Genomic DNA, 9,161 nt, shown 5'->3' on the forward strand with positions numbered 1-9,161 from the left:
TTACAGGGAGTAACTCCAGGTCCACAGGTGAAGGCTTTGTTGCGTGCACCTGTAGGTGTAAAAATCGTTTTAATAATGACAGTTGCCGAGTGGAGAAAGTATCTTATAGTCCTAGAAGAGTCTGGGGAACTATTGGTCGTATAAGGGCACAAGGCGAGACCCAGATGCAGACACAGAGTCTTTGTTGTTTTTTTATCATCCAAAAGGGGTAGGCAAGAGAATGGTCGTGGACAGGCAAAAGGTCAAAACCAGATCTGAGTCCAAGGGGTAAAGAGTGGCAGGCAGGCTCGATGTCAGGGCAGGCGGGTACCGAGTGCAGAAAAACAGGCAAGGGTCAAAACCGGGAAGACTAGAAAAAGAGAATAGAAAACAGAAGCACTGGAAAAACACGATGGTTGACTTGAAAACATACAAGACGAACTGGCACAGAGAGACAGGAAACACAGGGATAAATACACTGGGGAAAATAAGCTACACCTGGAGGGGGTGGAGACAATCACAAGAACAGGTGAAACAGATCAGGGAGTGACAGGTCGCCCTATCTCCTGAGTTAGTTGTCTTGCTGAGTGGTTTTTAATACAGGTTTCTCCCACACTGGCGATCGTTGACTGTAAGGCTGATGCCGCAGCTGGAATCAGCAGGGCACTTACATCGGGACAAGACCTGGAAAGGCAACACCCGTGGGTAATAAACCTGAAGCAGGGGTAAACTAAGCTAGCTCACTAATCACAAGGGAGAGGTGTGAGTCGAGCATGACACAGTCTCCACAATAACCGTCATCACCGCTTCAAATCCCCATGACAGTCCCATGGAAAATGTTCCCTAATCTTGTGCATAGTTAGCAGGACAGTGTCTTATAAACATATAGTAAACATGTTTTATTATGGTACCAATATGTTAACCAACCTACCACACATCATAAACACTACTGCAAAATTGCAAGACTACTACACGCTTTAGTATATCTTGACTTGTTTAATAGCTAAATAAAAGCATGGTAGACTACATGGTGCTTGTGCACCTTACACGTTGACCTCATAATACTGGCATAACAGCGCCATCTTGTGGAAAGTACATAGCCCTGCGTGACACAGTCGGGACTCTTTGCACAGTTGATTTTATTAATGAAAGTGAGCATAATAATAATAATCATCATCATCATAGTAATAATACAAACATTTTGTTTGTTGTTTGTGTGCTATCAAAGGAATCCTCCTTATCTCAACTACATCATGTCCTTGTGGTAATACAATAGACTATAAGACATCTGGAAGAGAATCAGACATTTACAACATGAAGAGAATAGGGAGGCAGAAAATAAATCATATCAAACCGTACACATGGCATTTATATACATACAAACTTAGATCATTGCATTAGATCAGACATGACAGAGATGATTTTCATGGCTGACATGGAAGTAAGTGCAGGGCTGTGTTAGAACAGTTAGTATATAATATGTACAGATGGGGAAGGGAATTTATACAATATATTCCTTACGCCTCTGTCTATATCTTGCTTGAAAGCACGCACGCACACCGGCACGCACCCCCACACACACATTCACTCACTCAGACGCTCCATTGGAAGCCATTCTAGGCTGTCAGTGCGATGTGCCATTAAAATCCTTCCCCGGTGCTCTTCCTGTCCTCTCATTTGATGGCCTGCCAAATGATGATAGCCAGGACGGTGACCACCAGAGACACCACCATGGCCAGCATACACATCCTCTTACGGGACTTCTTCTACAGGGGGAGGGAGCACAAACATGCCATGATTGGTGATTGGAAATAATAATTTGTTCTTAACTGATTCGCCTGGTTAAATGAAGGACGCTGATCATCGACAGATCCTTCAGACTTAACTACAAATCAAACACGGCCTATGTTGTGATGGTGTTGTGTTGATACCTGGTAGTAGGGCTGACACAATAACCGCATAATTGTGTAACCGACAATTATGGACAATAACCAAAAATATTGTCATATTCGTCTTAATACAGTCATTTTAGGAGGGGGGATTCAACTTTATTTTCATGTAGAAATAGTTTACCCAATAGCAGTTTTTCAATATTACATGAAGAGAGTAAAGTTATTTTACGAGCAGAACGGCACACTTTGTAGGTAAAGCTTCCTTTCAAAAAGTTCCAAATGGTCAAAACCATTCGTTTTTGAGACAGGGGTATCACCAAAGCTGTGTTGTATTCATTAGGTATAAAAACAACTTTAGGTATATTCTCCATTAGTCAGCACCTCTACAGTCATGGCCAAACGTTTTGAGAATGACACAAATATTAATTTCCACAAAGTTTGCTGCTTCAGTGTCTTTAGATATTTTTGTCAGATGTTACTATGGAATACTGATGTATAATTACAAGCATTTCATAAGTGTCAAAGGCTTTTATTGAGAATTACATGAAGTTGATGCAGAGTCAATATTTGCAGTGTTGACCCTTCTTTTTCAAGACCTCTGCAATCCACCCTGGCATGCTGTCAATTAACTTCTGGGCCACATCCTGACTGATGGCAGCCCATTCTTGCATAATCAATGCTTGGAGTTTGTCAGAATTTGTGGGGTTTTGTTTGTCCACCCACCTCTTGAGGATTGACCACAAGTTCTCAATGGGATTAAGGTCTGAGGAGTTTCCTGGCCATGGACCCAAAATATCAATGTTTTGTTCCCCGACCCACTTAGTTATCACTTTTGCCTTATGGCAAGGTGCTCCATCATGCTGGAAAAGGCATTGTTCGTCACCAAACTGTTCCTGGATGGTTGGGAGAAGTTGCTCTCGGAGGATGTGTTGGTACCATTCTTTATTCATGGCTGTGTTCTTAGGCAAAATTGTGAGTGAGCCCACTCCCTTGGCTGAGAAGCAACCCCACACATGAATGGTCTCAGGATGCTTTAGTGTTGGCATGACACAGGACTGATGGTAGCGCTCACCTTGTCTTCTCCGGACAAGCTTTTTTCCGGATGCCCCAAACAATCGGAAAGGGGATTCATCAGAGAAAATGACTTTACCCCAGTCCTCAGCAGTCCAATCTCTGTACCTTTTGCAGAATATCAGTCTGTCCCTGATGTTTTTCCTGGAGAGAAGTGGCTTCTTTGCTGCCCTTCTTGACACCAGGCCATCCTCCAAAAGTCTTCGCCTCACTGTGCGTGCAGATGCACGCACACCTGCTTGCTGCCATTCCTGAGCAAGCTCTGTACTGGTGGTGCCCCAATCCCGCAGCTGAATCAACTTTAGGAGATGGTCCTGGCGCTTGCTGGACTTTCTTGGGTGCCCTGAAGCCTTCTTCACAATAATTGAACCGCTCTCCTTGAAGTTCTTGATGATCCGATAAATGGTTGATTTAGGTGAAATCTTACTGGCAGCAATATCCTTGCCTGTGAAGCCCTTTTTGTGCAAAGCAATGATAACAGCACGTGTTTCCATGCAGGTAACCATGGTTGACAGAGGATGATGATTCCAAGCACCACCCTCCTTTTGAAGCTTCCAGTCTGTTATTCGAACTCAATCAGCATAACAGAGTGATCTCCAGCCTTGTCCTCGTCAACACTCACACCTGTGTTAACGAGAGAATCACTGACATGATGTCAGCTGGTCCTTTTGTGGCAGGGCTGAAATGCAGTGGAAATGTTTTTTGGGGATTCAGTTCATTTGCATGGCAAAGAGGGACTTTGCAATTAATTGCATGACAATTCCTAACATTCTGGAGTATATGCAAATTGCCATCATACAAACTGAGGCAGCAGAATTTGTGAAAATGTATATTTGTGTCATTCTCAAAACTTTTGGCCACGACTGTACACTAAATTATTTTCTCTGGGTGTGTGCCAGCTCATGTTTTTTATTAGACTAGTATTCATTAGGTATGCCATAGCTAATTTTCAAAGATGCATTATAAGCTCAAACATTTTTCAATAATGGTGGTCATTCCATAATTATCACAGCCCTACCTGGTAGTAGGCGGCCCTTTGGAGCTGTCCGGTCCCTCTGTCTACATGGACCTCTGCACTCTCCACGTTAGCCTCAATGCTGTCTGTGAAACAGAGAGGAGAGGAGACACAGTGAAGGGCAGGGTCACAGGAGCCAGGACTGATACAGTATCAGTTGGAATTCTAAACCATCAGACAGCAACCTTCTGAACCAGCATGTTATCAAACCAGAGAGGGAGAAAATCCATTTCACGTCTACTAACCGATCATCTCTCCCTGGTCGTGGATCATCACTGCCAGGTCCTTAAAGATCTGGTTTACATCCATGATGTCAGACTGGAGGGAGAGGAGAAAGGGAGAAAATCACCACAAGGGTTAGTTAGGCTGAAGTCCAAATCGAACCCTACGCCCTAGCCCCTACCCCAGTCCTGTCAGATCTACAGGAGTGGCTATATTCGGGAATAGGGGCTAAAGATCAGGCTGTACTAGAGACAGTGGAGGCTGGTGGGAGGAGCTATAGGAAGACGGGCTCTGTGTAATGGCTGGAATGGAATGAATGGAACGGTATCAAACATGTGGTTTGCATATATTTTATGTGTTTGATATCGTTCCATTCATTCCATTCCAGCCATTACACAGAGCCCGTCTTCCTATAGCTCCTCCCACCAGCCTCCACTGACTAGAGAGTTTGGGCAAAGGGTTGATTTGGAGTACAACAGTATGCTAAATGACTCAAATGTAAATGTAATGTGGCTCTGTGATTCCTGTATGCAATGTGAGTGGAGCTGGTAGCTGGGTGAGTACCTCTAGCTGCCTGATGTTGGTCTCCCTCTCCTTGATGACCTCCAGGTCCTCCTCTGTGACCTCTGGCTCCTCCAGCTGCTGGGTCTGACTCTGACTCCAGTCATCATCATCTCTACACACACACACACCAAACACACACACACACAAACCCACAGACACAGACACACACAAACACACACCTTTGTTACAACTTAACATTTTTATTCTAACAGTATATTTGATAGGATTCTACCTCCACTGTGTACCTACTTTTCAAATGTAACAAGTTGTTCATCGACGTTCCCCTCATCTTCCTGCTGAAATAAAAACAAACCCATCATTGAAACACTCTCATTCACATTGCATTACACTAATCAGTCATCATACTGTAATATGACAATGAAACTGTGCTTTATTTTGCCTTTCTAATAATACTATTGGTGAGTGATTATGACAGGCGGCTAATTCTAGGCAACGAGAAAGCAGGGTGTTTACTGTGAGGCGGGACCCGGCCCGGGCCCTGGCCACTGATTCCCTCTCCTTCTCAGCCGCCCGTCGCTGGACTGCCTGGAAGTTGTTGAGCACTGCAGAGAAGTCATTCATCAGTCGGTCCTTCTGGATCTTCTGCTGTCTCTGGAAGGATCAATCACACAATACAGTAAAGTAGATTAGAGTAGAGTACAGCAAAGTAGAGAGGAGTAGAGTACAGTAGAATAGAGCCGACAGTACAGTACAGTACAGTACAGTACAGTACAGTACAGTACAGTAGAGTAGAGTAGAGTAGAGCAGAATAGAATAGAATAGATTCAGCAGAATTTACGGTATGGTGAGATGTCCTCGCCAGAGTTAGATATGATTTACACATTTGGGTTGTTAGATAAGATGATATACTGTATCAGGAAATAGAACACAAGATTATCGACATACAGTTAGTTGGTTTGAAAATGTTAGCATTAGTAGAACTTTGATGTAGCCTGGTCCCGGATATGCTTACACAAACAGATCTGGGACCAGTCCATAGATGTGGAATTCTTCCATAGAACTATAAAAATATACAGTATCTATGAATATAACTCCCACTCACCTGTTCAGAGGGAGGGAGAGGCAGGGAGCCCAGATCTTTCAGGTGTCTGTTGGTCTCTTTGGCCAGCTGGTTGGTATAGTGCTGTACCTGTTGGCTATGAGTAGCAAACACACACACATACATATATATATATTTCATTAGTGATGTCTTGTTGTCCCCATCAGTGGTGGAAAAGGCTAAGTGTTGAAGTAGTCAGTTATTGCTAGTAGTTACTTAGTTACTGAATAGCAGTCAGTAGTAGTAGTCAGCAGTAGTGTCAGTGGTACTCACAGTCTGTCCTGCAGCTCTGGGGTCTCTTGTCTCGTCCCCATCTGGTACAGCATGTTTTTGATCTGCCCAGCTGTATAGCAAAACAAAAACTGAGGTGAGCTGAACTAAGAGAAAGGGGAACTGAGAAAGCAGGATAGAACAACTCTTTTGTCTCTTTCTCCCTCTTTCTCTCTCTCTAAATAGAGCACTATATACTGTAGGCATACTCAGGCTATTCTTGTCTCAGAAGTTCCATTTACTTCAGACATCTCTGCCTAATATTAGTTAATTCAAGAGAGGAGATCAGAAGTAGGTGGAAGACACAAATAGACCCAAAACATCAAGCCTCCTAGACTTATTTGTGATAGTCAATTGTCCAAAGTGTGGGCGTCTGGTGTTAGGGTAGGTTATAGAATATACTTTTCCTACTTTAATATACCATATAGGGAAATGTGCATTGCAACATGTCACTCGCAGCAGTAGAACACTGGGTTCTGTCACCGTCTTGTTCATTTCAACACTCACTGTTCTGTGTGATTTTCTGGATGTTGACACTGCATGTCTGGGTGAGGTTGCTGAAGTCTCGCGGCTGCGAGTGGTAGCTGTCTGTTCTCGGGTATGACATCCTTGCTCCTGGCGTCTGTCACACTCCGTAGTGGGGACTGAATTGTTGGACACACCTGTCATACAGTCACATATAGCAGCCTTCATATATTCAAACAATCACCATTGTCAGATTGCATATAATATCATCACTTGAAGCTACATAAGACTAAGTAAGGATGGAAAGACATAAATAGTTGTGGTTTATCCTCCATCCGACCACATGGGTGGGCTATAATATATCGACTACTTACAGTGCATATTGCCGCATAGGCTAGGCCACATTTCGTCATGAACGCAGGTTGTTTACAATCGGAGCGAAGGTTCGGCAGGCATCAGAGCCGACTGTAAGCTGGCTATCCATGTGCACATAACAAAAATACCATTATATTTGGCTCGCTACTTTATTGTAATGGCCCAAATAACAGTAGCTTACTGTTGCAAAAAAATATCCCAGAAACGGGATAGACCCAAAACATCAAGCCTCCTATACTTATTTGTGATAGTCAATTGTCCAAAGTGTGGGTGTCTGGTGTTAGGGTAGGTTATAGAATACAATTTTCCTACTTTAATATACCATATGGGGAAATGTTATTTAGCGGGTCAACCATGACCAAGATATGAGGTCACGTTGTCATCGTTTTAACTGATTATTAATTAGACAATTCTGTGACCTGCTCATTTCATGATTATAGGCTATAGTATAGCCCAATTGAACATGAATGACTATTTACGAATAGCCTCGGTCTAACACTATTATTCAACCATAACATCTGAAATATCAGCTAAAAACTATAAAGTGACAGCGACAAGCCTGCATTACATTAAACATTTTTTATGGAGAGCCCTCAGTCAGTCTGACATGCTCATATAGGCTATTGGTTTCAATGGGTTATATAGCCTATAGGCCACTAGGCTAATTAAAATCGAAAGGCAGAAGACAAGCAATTCAACTTAATTAAGAAAACAGCTACAGCTACACAGAAACAATTGTAACCAGTTCCATATTCTGTGTTGAACGCTGGAGATACAACGTAGCCTATCCAGTTGAATCACTGACAGTTATAGGCACTGGCAGTCGCAACGTAGCCTACTTTCTGGGTGGTTTTACCAGTGTAGACAATCAAGATAAATCTGTTTTCTACTTACATATGTAAAATGGTTGATCAAATATTATGATAAAACCCTTACTTTTCAATGCGATTGCAGTATAATGCGTCGTTTCCCGTTTATGTCTCCGTATTATGAGATTTCTTCTAAGACCGAGCCCATAATGCGACGTCACACGTTTGTTGTTGGTCACAGTAAATCAGTGTGCGATTGTGATGTGATTGTGTCAAAGTCGCTACTCTGCTCATATTCTGAGGCAGCAGACAAAAACTAATTCGCTGAAACAACATACTAGATCTGTACTAAATAAGTAAAATAGCAACCTCGGGTCAAGTGTATCCCTATAGAAAAGTAACCAATTTTATGAATTCTGATTTGTTTATGTTAGGTTATAGACTACTTTCTCTGTTGATGAGAGATTCGTATCTCTGATATGAAGGTTGGGATATGACTGGAGTGCAGCTCAGTCTGCAGGTTCATTATTATCAGGCAACTATGAGCAACATCCGTCACTCAGTCCTAAAATCTAGGTCAACATAACTAACGATAGAATAACTAAGCCTTTTGGTTTAATAGAGGCCAGCAGTAGTAGGCTGCCCTGTGCCTGTCCCATGACTTTCACACTGCTTCTTATAATGGATCCCAAAGGCTGCTGCACTGAGCTTCACTCACATGACCAGCTGGTGTCAGGCCCATTAGTAGGACATGAACAGATTGAGTGGGTAGGATTTTGCAACATGGTCTCAGAGCATTTTCTATTGTTCTGTACGTAAATCTGTGACACTCCATTTCGTCAAAATGCAAGCGGAGATCTACCGCTGACTTTTTAAATCATGACTTAAAAAACATAAGCCTGTGCAACATTAACCAATGAAAACAGTACTGTAGCAATGAGGTTTGTGTAGTAGGCTATAGGCCCAATACATTATCACTGCGTATTGGCAATGCTGGAATTGCCCTGCCAATGTTGTTCTTCTCAGACCATTTTGGGGAGAAAAAAAACAGGTAGATGATCAATTTGTTGTATTACTCGTGAAGCACCGCTAAGTGAGCATAATATATATTTATTTTTTATTTTTAGTGGACTGATGGCCTACATCTGATGGTCAGTCTGAGGGGAAAGAAGGACCAGCGGTGAGACTGCCTCTCACCCGACTCATTGTTCCTCTGTCCTCCGTCCTCCTTCCCCTCAGACTGACCATCAGATGAGAAAAGAGGACACAGTCTTCCAGCTGATGGCAAAACTCAAGTCGCACTGCATTATTTCTGCCTCATGCACCAATTCATGGTGTTAATCCTTTGACCAGAGAAAGTGAAATATTCCTCGATATTAAAAAAGACATAAGCTGCTAATAATAACAACTCAAGTTTATCGGAACACTTTGCTAAACTC

The 9,161-nt window shown here is 42.7% G+C and overlaps 1 protein-coding gene across 2 annotated transcripts; it reads right to left on the bottom strand.

The window, feature by feature from the left end:
- Positions 1–1,100: 1,100 nt before the first annotated feature.
- On the bottom strand, positions 1,101–7,956 carry stx12 (syntaxin 12). 2 transcript variants are annotated; one of them, XM_014201383.3, is made up of 10 exons: positions 7,850–7,956; positions 6,581–6,717; positions 6,077–6,146; positions 5,807–5,900; positions 5,218–5,355; positions 4,993–5,039; positions 4,744–4,855; positions 4,203–4,275; positions 3,961–4,043; positions 1,101–1,745 (listed from the first exon to the last, which is right to left on the bottom strand). In XM_014201383.3, exons 2-10 carry the CDS (start codon positions 6,678–6,680, stop codon positions 1,653–1,655), a joined length of 810 nt encoding a protein of 269 aa, XP_014056858.1. In that variant the 5' UTR covers positions 6,681–6,717; positions 7,850–7,956; the 3' UTR covers positions 1,101–1,652. The 2 variants fall into 2 exon arrangements, with proteins under 2 accessions (XP_014056858.1, NP_001139975.1); NM_001146503.1 differs by having other exon boundaries at positions 1,107–1,745; positions 6,581–6,735; positions 7,850–7,892.
- Positions 7,957–9,161: the final 1,205 nt, after the last annotated feature.

This window comes from Salmo salar, chromosome 05, assembly GCF_965601325.2.
Source record: "Salmo salar chromosome 05, fSalSal1, whole genome shotgun sequence".
In the NCBI taxonomy this organism is placed as follows: Eukaryota; Metazoa; Chordata; class Actinopteri; order Salmoniformes; family Salmonidae; genus Salmo; species Salmo salar.

Bases quoted from the DNA above. Each gene is read 5' to 3' on its own strand.
- stx12 (XM_014201383.3), bottom strand. From the start codon at position 6,680: ATGTCATACCCGAGAACAGACAGCTACCACTCGCAGCCGCGAGACTTC. The intron at 4,276-4,743 runs GTACTCACCCAG...CTCTCCCTCCAG, and splicing joins CCAACATCAGGCAGCTAGAG to TCTGACATCATGGATGTAAA. The intron at 4,044-4,202 runs GTTAGTAGACGT...TCTGTTTCACAG, and splicing joins CGACCAGGGAGAGATGATCG to ACAGCATTGAGGCTAACGTG.